The sequence below is a fragment of the Mirounga leonina genome, unplaced genomic scaffold (genome assembly GCF_011800145.1).
Source record: "Mirounga leonina isolate KUSES-001 unplaced genomic scaffold, KU_Mleo_1.0 Mir_53, whole genome shotgun sequence".
Lineage (NCBI taxonomy): Eukaryota > Metazoa > Chordata > Mammalia > Carnivora > Phocidae > Mirounga > Mirounga leonina.
In genome coordinates, this window is record NW_023270807.1 from 6,640,820 (window position 1) to 6,658,146 (window position 17,327).

The 17,327-nt window shown below is 38.0% G+C and overlaps 1 protein-coding gene across 2 annotated transcripts in view; it reads right to left on the reverse strand.

Annotated features, from left to right (window-relative positions):
- Nucleotides 1-17,327, reverse strand: part of KIF6 (kinesin family member 6) — a 440,006-nt gene that overhangs the window by 345,676 nt on the left and 77,003 nt on the right. For both annotated transcript variants that reach the window (XM_034991249.1, XM_034991248.1), the window contains exons 4-5: nt 7,362-7,509; nt 2,173-2,282 (exon numbers count right to left, since the gene is read on the reverse strand). In XM_034991249.1, the coding sequence (XP_034847140.1) occupies nt 2,173-2,282; nt 7,362-7,509 (258 nt within the window). The remainder of the gene's footprint in view (nt 1-2,172; nt 2,283-7,361; nt 7,510-17,327) is intronic.

A 17,327-nucleotide genomic window follows, 5' to 3' on the forward strand; every position in this document is an offset into this window, starting at 1 on the left:
CTCAAATTTCTTTCTCCTCCGCTATGTTTGTCAGAACCAAGCCCTTCATTTCTGAATTATTGTTAAGCAGGCTTCAAGCTCTTCAGTGTAGATGTGACTTGTTAAAAGCAATTTTAAGCAAGATTTAGCCTAGAGGTCCAGGTTAGACTGGAGGCTAGAAAACTAATTTAAAAGGCTATTAGAATAAAGATCAATCTCACAGCAAAAGTCTGTCATTCAAGTACTTCAAAAGCGGTCCCTCAAAAAAAGGCCTATTGGCCTTTCTGATTTTATTTCACGTGACTCCTCAACACATGGCCTTTCTGACCACATCTTCAGGTTGTTTTTTTAAAATTTAAATTCATTTAATTAGCATATATTGTGGGGCGCCTGGGTGGCTCAGACGTTAAGTGTCTGCCTTCGGCTCAGGTCATGATCTCAGGGTCCTGGGAACGAGCCCCTGCTCTGCGGGAAGCCTGCTCCTCCTTCTCCCACTCCCCTTGCTTGTGTTCCCTCTCTCGCTGTGTCTCTCTCTGTCAAATAAATAAATAAAATCTTTTTAAAAAATTAGCATATATTGTTGGTTTGTATTATTAGTTTCAGAGGTAGAGTTCAGAGATTCATCAGTTGCATATAATACCCAGTGCTCATTACATCACGTGCCCTCCTTAATGCTCTCACCCAATTACCCCATCCCTCCACCCACCTCCCCTCCAGCAGCCCTCAGTTTGTTTCCTAGAGTTGAGTCTCTTATGGTTTGTCTCCCTCTCTGATTTCATCTTACTCTATTTTTCCCTCCCTTCTCCTATGATCCTCTGTTTTGTTTCTTAAATTCCACATATAAGTGAAATCACATAATTGTCTTTCTCTGACTGACTTATTTCACTCAGCATAATACCTCTAGTTCCATCTTCATGTTTTAAATGTTGCTGTTTCTAACCTTCCTCTGAGGGACTTCTTACCTTTCTACAAACTTAATTCCAATAGCTTCCTTAAGACCAATTTCTTCCATGGAGTCAGATTTTTCCTTTCTCTTCTTATATTATTTAATTAACATAAATATTTAGAGTACCAATAATAATCCCCCTTCCTAACTCCCTCTAATGAATATAGTTGGCATAACAGAGATGATATGTAAAAACTCTAGTCAACAGTAAAAGGAAGAATACATATAAAGGTGATGTAAAGAGTATAACTTATTTTCTTTAGTATTTTCTCTTATTTCCTTTGCAAAGTAAAGCAAGCAACTGGTTGTTGGTCTTTGTGGTAGAGGATTAATATATGTTTTTAAATTGTTTTAGAATATTTAATAAGAAAATTAAAGTACATTTTCTTGGCTACCAACTCCTGATATATGATGTCTGGACAAAAGGATATGAAGTATTACCATTAATATGTAATTTAGGCAGATACTCAAACAAGCAGTGAGTAATCTTATACAAATGCTGTCAGGGTAACTTAGTAGGTAAGCTCTGAAGACTATATTTCAGTCATGATGCAATCAGTGCCAATCTGACCAACTGATTGTCAGTGTCAGTCTTAATAACAGTAGAGAAGCAATGAGGAAAACAAAGTTTTGTTTTTGTTTTTTTTTTTTTATTTGAGACAGAGAGAATGAGAGAGAGAGCACATGAGAGGGGGGAGGGTCAGAGGGAGAAGCAGACTCCCTGCCGAGCAGGGAGCCCGATGCGGGACTCAATCCAGGGACTCCAGGATCATGACCTGAGCCGAAGGCAGTCGCTTAACCAACTGAGCCACCCAGGCGCCCCGGAAAACAAAGTTTTATTTTCTCTCTTTCGTATTTCTTATTGCTGCCTGAGCCCTAATTTGCATCCCCTCCTCAGAGAGAGGCCACAATTAGAGGAGTAAAGGGTTTGATTTGATAAGAGTAAAGCAGAACTGGCATATCCCACCAGTCGTCTCAGCACCCACTCGGAGGACATCCAGCGCACTCTCTTGCACCAACTCCAAAGGAGATTTTCCCAAGAAATGGGTTTCAAGCAATTTTAGTTCCCATCACCACTGTCTGCTTGTCATAACTGAAAAAATATCCATTATGTTACAAAAAGATTCTGTTATCCAGTATTTGTTAATTATGATTGAGACCAGAAACATACAAAGTTTCAAAGGAAACAATTGAAGGGAACATCTGAAAGTGATTTTTCCCCCCTTCTTTGTTGTTCTGCTACTCACGGCAAATCTTCCAGACTGGAGGCTTCGTGTCTTGGATCCAGTAGATCATAACCACATTCATTGTAGATTTCCAAATAGGAAATGTGCGTTGTATGTATTGTGCTGCTGTCCTGATTGGAAAAGGGGAAGACATTGTTTAATGGCTATAAATAACCATCCAGCTTAGAGGAGGATGAACACATTTATCACTACAGTTCCTCACAGCTTTCTCTCCTTTACTCTCTTCACTTTGTATGGTTTCCATTTTCAGTTCGTGACACTTTCAAGTTGCTAGTTACCATATGCATGAAGCATTGTTTTTTTTTTAATAGCCAACACCCATGATTACAAGCAACTTTAGTCTGTTGTTTTTTTATTGGTTCCACGTTATATATACATGAAGAGTCACTACACACTTAAAGTGAGCCAACTTGGTTGCAGAACTGTATAACACACCATTTTTTACTTTCCAGACCCCAAAAAAGGTTACTATGAAAAAATAAACTTACATTCTGTGAATAGCCTATTCATAAAAGAAAACAGAACTGTGACTTCAGTTTTAAAACTTCAGTAGCAAAAGAGTTTCCATCTTCAACCATAATTCTTTTCTCTAACTTTTCCAATATCCAAAATTTCTGATGACATAAATAGGTAAAGACAATAGTTGATAATGGAGAATGAATCCCAGGGGACAGAAATACTTTAGACCAATCAGGTAACAGTAAGAGTAGATATTCACAGCTCACTGCCTGCATCTTATCCGTTGGGTGAATTTTCCTGGCCCATGTGGCAGATCAGGGATACTGAGCCATTGGTTTGAGAGGTATTTTCTGTGGGTCATTGCTGGTGAAGTGCATGACACAGGCATCGATGTCATTAGGATAAAAGTCAAGGCGACAGGTCCTGTCTCAGTTCTGTCAGCAGACAAAAAGGACCCACTCTCTCTGAGATGGAATAAATGGAATTTTTTTCAGGTCTCAAGAAAATTCCAGGCTCAGTTTTCAAGACCAAGTATCAATTAATAGCACCTTCTTCTTGCTTCTCCCAAAGTACAAATTCTTCCATTTTGGCAAATAGAGTCCAACTTCTTGTAAGGGGACAATATATTTGTGCCTTATGGCAAGAAGGTCAGCAGATTGTCAGAGAAGAGAATTCCTGTTGATTCTCACCCATATCCAAGACAATCCATTTGACAGATACTATTCAAAGGGAGAGATGACCAAGTCACAGAGATGGGGGAGAGAACAGGGGCCTGCAAATCCAGAGTTGGAATCCTAGTCCTACTTGCTATGAGCCCCTGTGATATCAGGCTTCAGTTTCCACACCCATTAGTGAGGCAGTTGAATAATGAATCCCTATGTGTTCTTCAGATAAAAATTAATATGATTCTCTGGTCCTAACGTGACTCAAACTACCCAAAGAAAAACACCAACATTTCATAAAAACAAAACAACACCTAGAAAATTAAGGCAACTCTCAGGCAGCACATGACTAGAGTAAAATACTCAAGCTGCAGCTGAAATTCCATGTTCTGGTGGTTTGGGAGGGTGACAGCATGGACTGAGTCTCTACTAAGCAAATTTCTCCCAAGCAAATGCTGGAAATCCTCCTGATGTGGGCGACTCTGGCTGCTTATCCTACCTAACACACGGCCTGTCAATCAGATTAGGTTAGTAAAGGCATCATTTCAACATCATTCTGTGGGTTATAACTTGGCTTAGCACAGGTATCAGAGACCATAAATACTAGGCAGACTCTGCATGGCCTTTAGTCTAATCCAGTTTTCCCTAAAATGTCCCATGAAATATCTTGTGGAGAAAGTGTTCCACGATCAACATATATGCTGTCCCTCTCTAGAAGATTCTCAGAGCACGTGAAAGGCCACGGGGGATCATTTACCAACTTCCTGAGATCCCGTTAAAAGCAATATATTTCTTTTTTTTGGGTGGCGGAGATTTCTTCTTATTATGTTGTTAGTTACCATACAGTACATCATTAGTTTTTGATGTAGTGTTCCATGATTCATTGTTTGTGGATAACACCCAGTGCTCCATGCAATACGTGCCCTCTTCAATACCCATCACTGGGCTAACCCATGCCCCCACCCCCCTCCCCTCTAAAACTCTCAGTTTGTATTTCTAAAACTTACCTGACCATATCTGAAATATCCCATCTCTTATAGTTTGAGATTTTAGCAGACAGTTCTGGGCTCATCTTAGCATCAGAAAAAGCTGGGTTTGAACCCTGGATCTGGCATTTATAACTGAGTGATCCTGCATTACCCACAGTTGTTTAACTGCAGAATTGGGGAGAATAACCCTTATCTTGCAGAACTGTTGTGACAGAGAAATAGGGTTCTGTACTTAAAATCCTGCCAAGAATGTGTGGCCCTGTAATAATCCCCAATAAATCCTTGCTGCTGCTACTGCTATTATTATTGCTATTGTTATTGTTTTTATTGTTTCTAAAGGCCTCCAAATGGAGAACTCAGTACATGAATATAAAAGAGAAGGCAAAGAAAGGCAAAAACAACAGCCAACTTGTATGTTCATCTGCAGTGGAGAAACTCTCTTTCTTCCAGAAAGTAGAAGAAATCATCATAAGTCAGGAAAATGGCAAGTCCACTCCCCTGAGATAATGGGGATAATGCCTTTGGCTCCTCCAGTTTCTGCATTTTCTGGACTTTTATTGGAATACACACTTAAAAGTCACTGAGCAATGTGGCAAGCTACCTTTCCTTATTACTCCTTTTAGTGTTTAGGATTGCCAGACTGTAATGTAACACACATGTTTCCTGCAGACAGCCTTTTCTCCTGCCCCAAAACAAGTCTGAACCTCACAATATTCAAAAGTAATAAGCAGTGATTTCTAAAATAAATGGAATCAATTGTCTTCTTTTAAAATCACTGCAAATGTGCTCCTATCACACTCACAGGCACTTTAGGAGCCAGTATGCAATTGCTCTTAGTTTATCTTGAAATAAATATTTTGCATAAGTCAAATATTTCCTTTAAGAATTCTGGAGAGCTGGGGCACCTGGGTGGCTCAGTTGGTTAAGCGACTGCCTTCGGCTCAGGTCATGATCCTAGAGTCCCGGGATCGAGTCCCACATCAGGCTCCCTGCTCAGCAGGGAGTCTGCTTCTCCCTCTTCCCTACCCCCCTCTCATGTGCTCTCTCTCTCTCTTTCTCTCTCTCATTTTCTCTCTCTCAAATAAATAAAATCTTAAAAAAAGAAAAAAAAAAGAATTCTGGAGAGCTCCATGTGGCCCTCTAAAGCAATCGATGGGGCATCTGAATACCTATCTGCATTTTTCAGCTACACAGTATGGACAAACTTAATGATCAACCTCAAGTTGCCTCTGACTAATTTTGTAGCAGTTCGGTTTGATTATAATGAATGTGTTGTGCCCCATCATGGAAATCTGTCCTTTTACAGAGTTGTCCTGGCTATAAATTGGTCCAAGGGGCTCTCTCCAGTCCAGGAAGTGATTTAGGATCATTCAAAATGAAATGAGGTTTAGAATAGTGTCATGACCAAACAGACATACAACAATGGACCCAAGAGATGTATTCAGGAGACATTTCGACTTTTACTGTATTTGGTACCCATAGACAAAATTTTAGAAGGGACAAATGTATTTTCCGTTAGGAAAGGATTTGTTTATTCTGTTTAACTTAATCAGGGAAATTGGTTTCATTTGTTCTAATTTCAAAGGATTCTTTGAAATTAATCAGGATCGTTTGGCCACGTACGTGTGTGTGTGTGTGTGTGTGTGTGAATATAGGTATCAATGGTTGTAGTAATTGAGCTCATTTCTTGAGCATATATTATGTGCCAGGAACTGAACAATATCTTTAGATACACAGCCCTCACAGCAACTCCACAAGGCTGAGACGTTAAGTAACCGCCTCAAGACCACATGCTGTAAGTAGAACATTTTCTCAGAACCAGGTTGGCCTGCAGTGATCTTTCCAAGACAAAAGGCTTCCACGTTGGGCCACAGAAGCAAAAACCATTAGAAATTATATTCCCAGTTTGTGAAATCTGGGAACAAAACAAAACAGCTAACGTCAGAAATAAATGAGTAAATGAAAAGACAGGATCTGAATCCAACATATACACTGTACTCAACCCTTTCTCTTCCACATTTTCTGGCATGCAGAGTTGGCATGTTTGAGCTAGTGAGAGATGAGCTGAACTAATGGGTAATTGCTACTTTATGGATGGAAATTAGAATTATGCAGATCTCAGCAATTTCTTCTCATCTTTGCAACTCAAAATGCAAAAAGCATACAAGTCAAGAAATTTTGGAATAACTGTTACACTGACCTAGTTAGGACATTTGTTACACAGAATTAATACAACCAAGTAAGTGTGGGAACTAGTAGAGCCAGTGGAGATCCTCTAGTACAATTCATTCCCTACTTTCACAGAGGGGAAAACGGAAACCCAGAGAAGTTATAGGACTCATTATTAGTTAAATACAATCAACAAAATAAAGCCAGTCTGAGACATAGAGGCAGTGTATATAGTGGTAAAAAGCAGAGTTTGGCATCACACAGACCTGGGATGGACCTCCAAGTCAGCTACTTATAAAGACCCAGAGAAAGATATCTAGACTCAGTTTTCCCAACTATGAAAATGGGATAAGGATACTTACCTTGCTAGTTGTATTGTATGTTGTATTAAATACTAATAAAGCAATAGGCACTTAAAGACACACAGTCAATGATGCATATAATATAGAGAACTTCTCTTCCTAATAATATTAATTGCAATAGGATTTTTACTCTGGTAAACTCTTTTGGGCTTCTATTACAATTGTGAAAAAGGTACAATTACATCATCTTATTCAGTGCTTTAGTAGCCGAAATAAAGATGTCTTGGCAAAAGGACATCCAGTTTCTTAATGGGAAATATAAGGTGTTAGTTAGTAAAATGTGTTATCTGTTCTTTTAACCCCCATGGATGTATCAGAAGGAACTCCCTTTGAGCCTTTGCTGAAACAGCATCCCTTTAATGAGAAGCACCTTAATTTCTACTTCTTCAGCAAAATCCTAAGCTTTCCTTAAATGTAAAGGCCAGAGTTATAACACAATAATACTTCCTCATTTAGATATAATATAATAAAATGTCACAATAAATTTTTTACCCACCATAAATTTCTGCTGAATATATCAAACAGAAAATGAACGTAAAGCTCCATACCTTTTGTAATTGTTCAAAAATGTACGACAATGTCCTTGGGATAATGCCTCGGTCACTGTAGCGTTCTGCCCCACCAGTGATGGTGAATGTCTTCCCACTGCCTGTTTGCCCATAAGCAAGGATGGTACCATTGTAACCTGCCAAGACACTACATAAAGAAATGGCACACTTCTAACATCAACATGGCTAATTGCATGAGTATTAAATGGTTTGTATTCTAATAGCAACCTCATTCAACACTAGTGAAAAGACATTTATAGAAGTATCTATATATTTGAGTATCTAGCTAAAATAATTTACTTTTTTTAAAAATCCAGGAGTATCAGCACACCAATCCTTTTCTCCAAGAAAGTTACCTGTAACTCAAATGGAGTCTGGTCATCTTAAGTATTTTTTTTTTAATTTAATTTTTCTTTAGAAAGATTTTATATTTACATAAAAGTTGCAAAGATAGTACAGAGTTAACACATACCCTACGCCTACTTGCCTCACTGTTGATAACATTAGTATTGTGCACTTGCTATAACTAAAGAACCAATATTGATGTATTATACATCTTATAAAAATGTCCTTGGTTTTCATATCCTGTCTTTTAATTTTTTTCCAGCTTTACTGAGATAGAGCTGACACATAACAAATGTAACTTTAAGGTGTACAAATGTGATGATGTGATACATAAATATACTGTGAAATGAGTCCCACAATAAGGTTAGTTAACACATCCATCACCTCACATAATTATCACTTTCGGAGGTGGTGATAACATTTAAGATCGATACTCTTAACAACTTTCAAATATATAACATATAGTTACTGTGCTGTACATTTGATCTGTAGAACTTATTCATCTAATAACTGGAAGTTCTTACCCTTTGATCAACATCTCCACATTTCCCCCACCCACCAGCCCCTGGCAACCACCATTTTTTCTTGATATCTATGAGTTCAGTTTTTTAGATTACACACGTAAATGAGAATATAGAGAATTTGTCTTTCTCTGTCTTATTTCACTTAGCATAATGCTCTCAAGGTCCAACTACATTATTGCAAAATGGCAGAATTTTCTTCTTTTTATGGCTGATTAATATCCCATTTTGTTTGTGTGTTTAACAGATCTTCTTTATTCACTTATCCACCCATCAATAGACATTTAAGTTTTTCCATACCTTGGCTATTGGGAATAATGCTGCAATGAACATGGGGATGCAGATACCTCTGTAAGATTTCATTTCCTGTGATATACTGGCAGAAGTGGCATTGCCGGATCATATGGCAGTTCTATTTATAATTTTTAAAGGAAACTCCATGCTGTTTTCCATAGTAGCTGCACCAATTTACATCTCTACCAACAGTGCACAAGAATTCCCTTTTCTTTACATCCTTGACAGCATTTGCTGTCTCCTGACAGTTTGATAATAGCTTTCCTAACAGGTATGAGGACATATCTCATGTTTTTGGTTTGCATTTCCCAGATGATTAGAAATATTGAACACCCTTTTATGTATTTGTTGACCATCTGTATTTTTTCTTTGGAGAAATTTCTATTCAAGTCCTCTGACAATTTCTTAACTGGATTTGTGCTTAACATGTGATCTATCCAGGAGAATGTTTCATGTATGCTTGAGTAGAATCTGTATTCTGCTGCTGTTGGGTGAAATGTTGCATATATGTCTGGAATCCATTTGGATTAAGGTATAGTTCACATCCAATGTTTCCTTATTTATTTTATTTTCTTTTTTTAAAGATTTATCTATTTATTTTTTGAGAGAGAAAGAGAGAGAGAGAGGAAAAGTGGGGGGGTGGGGGAGAGGGAGAGAGAGGATCTCAAGCAGACTCCCCACTGAGCACAGAGCCCAATGTGGGGCTTGATCCCATGACCCTGTAATCATGACCTGAGTCAAAATCAAGAGTCAGATGCTTAACCAACAAAGCCACCCAGGCGCCCCTCCTTACTGATTTTCTATCTGGATGCTCTATCCATTGTTGAAAGTGGGGTGTCAGATTCCACTACCATTATTGTATTGTTGTCTATTTCTCCCTTCAGATCTGTTAATATTTGCTTAATATGTTTAGGTGTTCTGATGTAGGATGCATATATATGGTTATATCCTTATGATGCACCGACTCTTTTATCACTATAAAATGGCCTTTGACTCATAGTTTTTTGTTTTGTTTTGTTTTTAAGAGTCTACTTATTTATTTATTTATCTGAGAGAAAGAAAGAGGGAACACAAGTTGGGGGGAGAGCAAAGGGAGAGGGACAAGCAGACTCCATGCTGAGTGCGGAGCCTGACAGGGGGCTCAATCTCACGACCGCAAGATCATGACCGGAGCAGAAATCAAGAGTCGGACACTTAACCGACTGAGCTACCCAGGCACCCCAGTCTCATCACAGTTTTGGCTTAAAATCTATTTTGTCTGATATAAGTATGGCTACTTTAGCTTTCTTTTGGTTTCCATTTGCATGGAGTATCTTTTTCTATCCCTTCACCTTCAGTCTATGTATGTTCTTAAAGCTGAAGTGAGTCTTTTGTAGGTAGCATATAGTTGGGTCTTGTTTTTAGTCCATTAGCCACTTTATGCCTTTTGATTGGAGAATCTAATCCATTTACATTAAAAGTAAATAAGGCCAAGTATGGGCTTACTAATACCAACTTATTCATTGTTTTCTAGTTTTGTATTTCCTTTTTTTCCTTCTTCTTCTTTTACTGTTTTTGTGAAGTGATTTTCCCTATGGTATACTTTGATTCCCTTTTCTTTAACTTCTGTGTATCTACTATTGGTTTTTACCATTCATCCCATTTTTAATGTTTTGATGTCACAATTAACTTCTTTTTATAGTGTGTCTTCATTATCAAATTATTGTAGTTGTAGTTGTTTTTAATAGTTTTGTCCTTTAACCTTATACTAAAATAAGTAACACATCACCATATTATAGTATTAGAGTGTCATAAATTTGCTTATACTTGCCTTTACCAGTATGCTTTATATTTTCATATGTTTTCATGTTTCAGCATTTCTTATAAGGTAGGTCTAGTGGTGATGAACTCCTTCAGCTTTTGTTTGTTTAGGAAAATCTTTGTTTCTCCGTAATTTCTGAAAGATAACTATGCTGGGTAAAGTATCCTTGGCTGTTTCTTTCTTTGAGAAATTTGAATACATTGTCCCATTCTCTCAGGGCCTATAAGGTTTCTGCTGAGAAATCTGCTGATAGCCTTATGAGGGTTCCCTTATTGTGTGGGTATTTTTTTCTCTTGCTGCTTTTAAAATTATCTTTGTCTTTGATTTTAGATAGTTTTATTTTAATGTGTCTTGTAACACATCATTTTGGTTTGAAATTATAGGGTCACCTATTAGCTGTATGAACATGGATGTCCAAAAATCTCTCCCCAGATTTGAGAATTCCAAGCCATTATTTCTTTAAATGTTCTTTCTGCCCCTTTCTCCCTCTCTTCTCCTGAGACTTTAAATAATGTAAGATTGTTTCCTTTAATGGTATCCCATAATTCACAAAGATTTTCTTCACTCTTTCTCTTCTCTTTTTGCTTCTCTGACCAGATGATATCAAATGACATGTTTTCCAGTTAACTAATTCTTTATTCTGCTTGATTGTCTGCTATTGAAGCTTTCTACTGAATTATCAATTCAATCACTGTGTTTTTAACTCTAGGATTTGCTTGGGTTTTTTTATGGTTTCTATTCCTTTGTTAAACTTCTCATTTTGTTCATGTATTATGAACAATTTCATTTAGTTGTCTTTGTTTTCTTGTAATTCACTGAATTTAAGAGTATTATGCTGAATTATTTGTCAGACAGTTCCTAGACCTCCATTTCTTTAGGGTCAGTCACTGGAGCTTTATTAGTTTCCTTTGGTGATCTCATGCCTGTGTGGGTGGGCCTGGATACTGGGTCCACAGTGACTAACCAGGCACTGGGGATCACTAGGATGGGCCCAGTATCTGGACCCACAGGGACCAGTCCAGTGCTGGGACAGTCTGAGAGCCTGGTTTCACATAAGCCAGCCAGGAGGCTGGGGCTACAGAGGCCAACCTGGCATTAGGACCAGCCTAGAGTCTTGGGCCACGGGAGTCAGCTTACAACACAGGGCCTCATGGGCTAGGTTGGGTCTACAGTGGCCAATGTGGTGCTGTGCAGGCCAGGAGCCTGAATCTGTGGAGCCAGCCTTAAAGCTCAGGCTGCAAAGGCTGGCCTGGCTTTGGGGAGGGCTTGCAGTGTGGGTCTGGTGACAACCCACTGGGATACTGGAGTTACAGGAGTCACCCAAGGCCATGCTGGCTGGCCAAACAGGGATGGGCTGGGATCCTGGTTCCTAGAGTCTGCTGGGAGCCTGGTATCATGGGAGCTGCCTGGGGCCATGGGAGCCTGGTTTTATGAGAGCCTGCTGGTAGCCTACTGCTGCAGGATCTGCTTGGGGCTACAGGAGCAGGCAAGTGGTAGGGTAGGCCAGGGGACTGGATTCTCAGTAGCTTGCCAAGAGCCTGGTACCATGAAGTCACCTGGGGCCATGGAAGCTGCCTGGGGCCACTGGAGTCAGCTGATGCTGGGATGGGCCAGCACTGATGTCTGTGGTAAATTCAGGTGCTCACTCAGTCTCCTCCCATGGGGATGGTGTCTCTCTCAGTGCTAGGATGCCCAGGCTTCAGGGAGGGGTAATGGTGTAATGTCTATCTACCTTTTCTACCCTCCTCAAAGTGTCTTTTCTTTTTTTTCTGTGCCCCACCCCAATGCTGTAATTCCTCACCTGGAATCCTTAGCTTTTGTGAAGGTATTTTCATGCTTGGTAGTTATTCAAATTGATGTTTCTGGGGGTACAGGTGCTAGAAATTCCTATACTACCATTCTGCTGAAATTGCTCTCTAATTAAATATTTTCTTCATCTTTAGTATACTTCAGTATATGTTGAAGGCAAAAGTTCTGAGGAAACCATACCTATAATTTGGCAAATTACAAACCCAACACCTGGCACTTCATGGGGCAAACACTCACAAGATGTAGTCACATCCTAGAACACCAGGTACAGAATACAGAATGTTTATCACTGTGTACCTTGTAATGTAATTCCCTAATTTAACATTCAGCACCAACTATAAATCCTCTAAGAATTCCCCTTCAGTTTTCTTGGAATGACTTTTTGGTAAGATAGTAATCCAGATGTGCTCTTCAGTCATACAGAGCAGCCTTTGATTTGATGGTGATTTTACGTAACAACCCTGGGTTTTCTAGACTTCAGGTTATACTACAAAGCTGTAGTAATCAAAGCAGTATGGTACTAGCACAAAAACAGATACATAGATCAGTGGAACAGAATAGAAAACTCAGAAATAAACCCACACTTATATGGTCAATTAATCTACAGCAGGAGGGCAGGAATATACAATGGGGAAAAGACAGTCTCTTCAATAAATGGTGTTGGGAAAACTGGACAGCAACATGCAAAAGAATGAAACTGGACCACTATGCTATACACAAAAATAAACTCAAAATGGATCAAGGACCTAATGTGAGACCTGAAACCATAAAAATCCTAGAAAAGAACACAGGCAACAATTTCTCCAACATCGGCCATAGCAACATTTTTCTAGATATGTCTCCTGAGGCAAGGGAAATAAAAGCAAAAATAAACTACTGGCACTACATCAAAATAAAAAGCATCTGCACAGTGAAGGAAACAATCAACAAAACTAAAAGGCAATCTATGGAATGAGAGAAGATGTTTGCAAATGACATATTTAATAAAGGTTTAATATCCAAAATATATAAAGGACTAAGCCTCAATACCAAAAAACAATCTAATTTAAAAATGGGCAGAAGACATGAACAGACATTTCTCCAAAGAAGACATACAAAAGGCCAACAGACACATGAAAAGATACTCAACATCACTCATCATCAGGGAAATGGAAATCAAAACTATCATGAGATATCACTTCACACCTGTCAGAATGGCTAAAATCAACAGTACGAGAAACAAGAGGTATTGGCAAGGATGTGAAGAAAGGGGAACCCTCATGCACTGTTAGTGGGAATGCAAATTGGTGCAGCCACTGTGGAAAACAGTATGGAGGTTCCTCAAAAAATTAAAAATAGAACTACTCTATGATCCAGTAATATCACTACTGGGTATTTACCCCCCAAATACAAAAACATTAATTCAAAGGGATACATGCACCCTTATGTATATAGCAGCATTATTTACAATAGTCAAATTATGGAAGCAGCCCAAGTGTCCAACAATAGACAAATGGATAAAGAAGTTGTGGCACATACATACAATGGAATATTATTCAGCCATAAAAAAGAATGAAATCTTGCCATTTGCAACCGCCAGAGAGTATAATGCTGAGCAAAATAAGTCAGTCAGAGGAAGAGAATATGATTTCACTCATATGTGGAATTTAAGAAACAAAACAAATGAGCAAAGGAAAAAAAAAAGACAAACCAAGAAACAGACTCTTAACTATAGAGAATAAACTGATGGTTACCAGAGGGGAAGTAGGACGGGGGGATGGGGAAAATAGGTGATGGGGATTAAAAAACATACTTATCATGATGAAAAAATAAAATTTTAAATTTTAAAAAGAAAAAGAACACTAGATCTACTCAGCCACCATCTCTTCTCTCTTCTCCTCTCCCCTTCACTTCTCTCCCTTCCCATTCTCTTCTCTCTCTCTCTTTTTCTCCCTCTCTCTGTCTCCTCGCCATATGGGCTTTCCTAATACACCTTGCATGATTCAGACTTTCACAAGTGGATCTTTCCTCTACACCGTATAGAAAAGAAAACTATTATAGCATTATGCTCTTTTTTCTTACAAGTAGCTCCTTCATCTCTGAGACGTTTTCATCCAAACAATTATGAAGATGTCAGCTAATGGTGCCTTCATTGTGAATTGATGTTTGATAGATTGCTCCTCTGAGAATCACCCCTCACTGTTCACACTGGGATTCTTGCTCTAACACTTCTACTAAGATAATGACGACAGTTCTATGTTTTACTATGCTTTCATGCTTGTATGTTAAGTGATTTATCATTATCATGCCCCCTCAAAACACATAGGTTTTGTTTAGAGCTTATTGTGAAGTAATCAGTTAAGTCCTGGACAACTTATACAACTATTAAACTAAGAATAATATCTATAGTAACAATTCATGCATCCTTTGCTATGTAGGTAGAAGGTGTTATTAGTGCTTACAAACTCAAAGGACTTAGCAGGTTAACAAAAAGGGATTACTACTGTGTGCTTCAGCTTTCCATTTCTGAGAGGTTTAATAATTTTTCTCCATGTGTCTTCACATGGAGTTGGAACTATAATGATTAATTTAGCTGGATGAATACAGAATCTTTCTGCTCAACAGCATTTGTCACCAATGATATAGCTATGTTCCATTAGCAATTATCATTTGAATATATGATATCTCTTGGCCATAAATGCTTTAGGTAAATGAAGTTAATAACTTTAAGAATCAAGTTTTAAACAGTTTAATTTTTGACAGAAAATTTTCTAAAATATATTAGGCTTTCCCTGTCTTGAAAAGCAAAAAATGCACAGATCAGCATTTTCATTTTGACTTAGCAACAGCCTAAGAAAAGTGAGTACTGTAGCATGCTACATTGACATCTGCTGATTATTGTGTTTATTTTTTATACTTAAATCTTTTTCACTGCCAGTTGTCCTTCTTCTAAAGTGTGCTTTCTCTCCCCCCATCTGCCATGGAAAACTAGATGGCAAAGCTTCATAGAATGCTATTTAAAATAGAAAGGATGTAGGTTCCACCAATATATACTCTATGGCTATTTATTACATTGCTACAATAAAAAAATAAATGAAAAAATGTGAATGGGTAACATTTATCTCCAATTCCTTTCTGTAGAGCATTCTCAACCTAATCTTGTGCCTTCTCACCATTGAACACTGGACAATTTCATATGTTTGTAGTCTCAACCATCCTAAGAGAAGGTACTAGTTAAAAATAAAGAGAAGTGGTGGAGTAAGAACCTATGAAAATCCACTCCTCCATAAGAATAATGAGAACAGTGGCAAAAATTGTCAAAATCAACTTTTTCAGAATCCTGGAAGTTATCCAAAGGCTCACAACAATCCAAGGAGTGTTTACTCAAGTAAAATGGCTGAATCTCAGTAAGAACAGTGAGCTTTGTGACATTTTAACTTGACCATTCCCACGCCCCTCCCCAGCTCCATGATAGCCTTGAAAAATAACAGATGCAACCACATAACTGTGAAAAACATAAGTACAGAAACCACTGGAAGGGGTAGTACAGGTTTGGAGCTCTCCAAAAAGTCCACAGAATTGTACCTCTCTGATCTGTCTTGCAGCTCCCTGGAAAAGCCCCACTCATAGTACTTGTCTTTGTTTGACCTGACTCAGTTTACTCAGTGAAAAAAAGTCATATCCCCATGGTGTTTGTTGAAAACAAATCAGTGGCAAGTGTTCAACATCAAAGTTGCCCTAGGCTGCAATACCAGTGAAGCAAACAAGAGGGTGAACAAAACCTTAAAATAAAAATCTGTGGAATACCATGTCTATAAGGGGCTTTGAAAAATTATGACATATTTTTGGGACTCTAGAGGACCACACACATGTATGGGGCTGTGTGCATGCCCAGGAGAGACCAGAGAAGGTCCTATTTCTTACGTCTGGCTGACCTTGAGGCCCTGAACAAGCATGAAGTGAGAGCTAAGACAAAATTATAAACTTCCAAAATTATAATCTTCCAGTACTGATTGGGTACCCCAACACATACAGAGAGCACCTTATCAAAGACTTAGAGTGAGATTCAAGGCATTTTTTAAAAATCTCTCTCCAATCACTAACTGACCACCAAGCTTACTGAACAGAAATTTCAGGGGCTACATACAACAAACAATGCAGGCTTTATAGAACTAGGCCATAAAATTTACTAAATAAATAAGCAGCTGCAGCAACAATAACCTTGGGGAGGGTTGACATCTGATTTCCAGAGTTGTCATATCGTATTACTTAAAATGCCCAGTTTTCAACAAAAAAGATATGAGATGCACAAACAGCAAAGTATTTCCTGTGCACAGGAAATAAAATGTTTAACAGAAACGGCTCTTGAGGAAGCCCAGATTTTGACTTCTAGATAAAGAGTTTAAGTTAGGTACTATACATAAGCTCAAAGAACAAAAGTAAAGCATGTTTAAAGGATTAAAGGGAAGTATGAAAATGATGTTTCACAGAAAAGAGAATATGAATAAAAAGATAAAAATTATAAAAAAGAATAAAACAAATTCTGGAGTTGAAAAGTATGGTAAGTGAAATAAAAAATTCACTACAACAGCAAATTTGAGTTGGTAGAAGAAAGTAAATTTCAAGATAGGTCAATTGAGATTATTCAGTCTGCACAACAGAAATTATAAAGAATGAAGAAAAATGAACAGAGAAATCAGAGATCAACATTTGCATAAAGTCCCAGATGGTGAGGGGAGAAAATGTTTAAAAAAAAAAAATGACCAAAAACTTCCCTAATTCGATGAAGAACATTAATCTATGTATCCAAGAAGCTCAATAAACTCAAAGGTATCCAAACCTAAGCACATCATAATCAAACTTTCTAAAGACAAAGAAAATCCTGAAAATAGCAAGAGAGAGGTGACTAATCACATACAAGGAATCCTTTTTAAGATTAACAATGGATTTCTCATCAGGAATCACGGAGGCCAGAAGGTAATGGAATAACATATTCAAATGCTGAAAGACTAGTTGGGATATCTTCCTTTGCAAAAATTAATAAGTCTCCCAAAATTTATATTTTATTTTTCTTTTCAGATTACTTATTGTTACTGTATAGAACTATAATAGATTTTTCTATATTGATCTTGAACCCTGAAACTTTGCTGAACTTGTTTACTACTTCTTATCCTCTAAGAGTGGATTACCTAGGATTTCTATATACAAAATCATATC